General features: G+C 44.3%; 1 protein-coding gene across 1 annotated transcript; it reads left to right on the forward strand.

The window, feature by feature from the left end:
* The first annotated feature begins 354 nt into the window (after positions 1–354).
* Positions 355–1149, forward strand: LOC147919125 (uncharacterized). Its single transcript, XM_087503855.1, has one exon. It carries the CDS (start codon positions 355–357, stop codon positions 1147–1149), a length of 795 nt encoding a protein of 264 aa, XP_087359981.1.
* Positions 1150–1363: the final 214 nt, after the last annotated feature.

The raw sequence follows: 1363 nt of genomic DNA on the forward strand, positions 1-1363 counted from the left end.
TCTGCTTCTTCCCACCCGGTGGAGACGTCGAAGGCACACGGCGGCTCCTTTTTCAGGCGAAGCTCAAATCCTCTCAAATACGGAATACTTTTATGGTCCCCCGTCCCAGACTTTGATCTATCCTCCAACTGGCTCTTACTGAAGCCTTGTCCACCAGAGATGTCCCTTTCATTGCAAATCATTTTACCGTCTCCAGACAACCGCCGCCGCATGCTCAATCCATCTAGGTCAACCACCAAGGAAAGCGATTCTCTGCTGGTGGGCCTTTTATCTTTTGACGGCCCATTAACACTTCACCAAACCAAGCCCAAAACTAAAAAGTCCAGAAGCTGTCTACATTGTAGCTCGACAGATATGGTTTGGATCCGTGAAGATGAACCCCAACCGCTGGCTCAAAGCTTTTCCCCGACAACCACTCTTTATCCAAGCTCTAGGCTTTTGGGAAACTTGATCCTGGTATCAAACCAAATCTGTGGGGTGTGGAAGGACGGCATTATGACCCCACCTCTACGAAGCGATGGTTACCGACACCTCCTCAATCCCCTGATCCCTTATCCCGTGTTCACCGAGTCTCATGTTCCATCTATCTTTATCCGGGAAGGATCCTATACTTTGGTGGCTCCAAGTATAAAGCTATCCAATTCCAGGTACGATTACTTATATCTCTTGTTGACATCAATCTTTAGCCGATGGTGTGGTCCAGATTACTATCTCTATGATTTTCATCTGAGTAGTAATTCATCATTGTTGCTTTGGTGTCACTTGATATCCCTAAAAATCCTGGTAATAGTAACCCCTTTGACCCCAATCTTTGAACCCCTTTGCTTGAATCTCTATGGTTTTTCGATCATGAGTCCAAGTTGTCCGAGTAATGGATACGGCTTTGGTTTGTCCAAGGTCACTCCACACCATCCGACAATGTTACCAAACAGTTTTAAGCACCAGAGCATCACAAACCTTGCTCGAACCCTTGTCAAGCTTCTACTTTGTGTAGACCTTCTCAAACCGGTGGAAAGTTCCAGCCTTGACCCTTTCACTAACGCTAACATGTCTAATGACAATGGCTATCTCTCCTCCACTGATCTGTTCATGGAAGAGTCTGTCGACAATCTTGATCTCACATGTACCAAGCTCCCTCCAAGATCTTAGCTCAAAGCTCTCAACAACCTATTGCCGACTAATCATATCTATGTTGTATTTCATTTGTACTATGGCATTGGGGAATGCCTTTTCTTTTTACTTTCTAAGTTTGCTTGCATGAACTTTATCTCCTCTGAGTAAATGAATGCAAGTGGTTTGAAAAAAAAAAAAAAAAATAGAGGACCATTGAGGTAAAACTCATCGCGAAAAACTCAGCTCTATT

This window comes from Camelina sativa, chromosome 20, assembly GCF_030686135.1.
Source record: "Camelina sativa cultivar CO46 ecotype springtype chromosome 20, ASM3068613v1".
Taxonomy (NCBI): domain Eukaryota; kingdom Viridiplantae; phylum Streptophyta; class Magnoliopsida; order Brassicales; family Brassicaceae; genus Camelina; species Camelina sativa.

Coding starts and splice junctions, on each gene's coding strand:
- LOC147919125 (XM_087503855.1), top strand. CDS start 355: ATGGTTTGGATCCGTGAAGATGAACCCCAACCGCTGGCTCAAAGCTTT.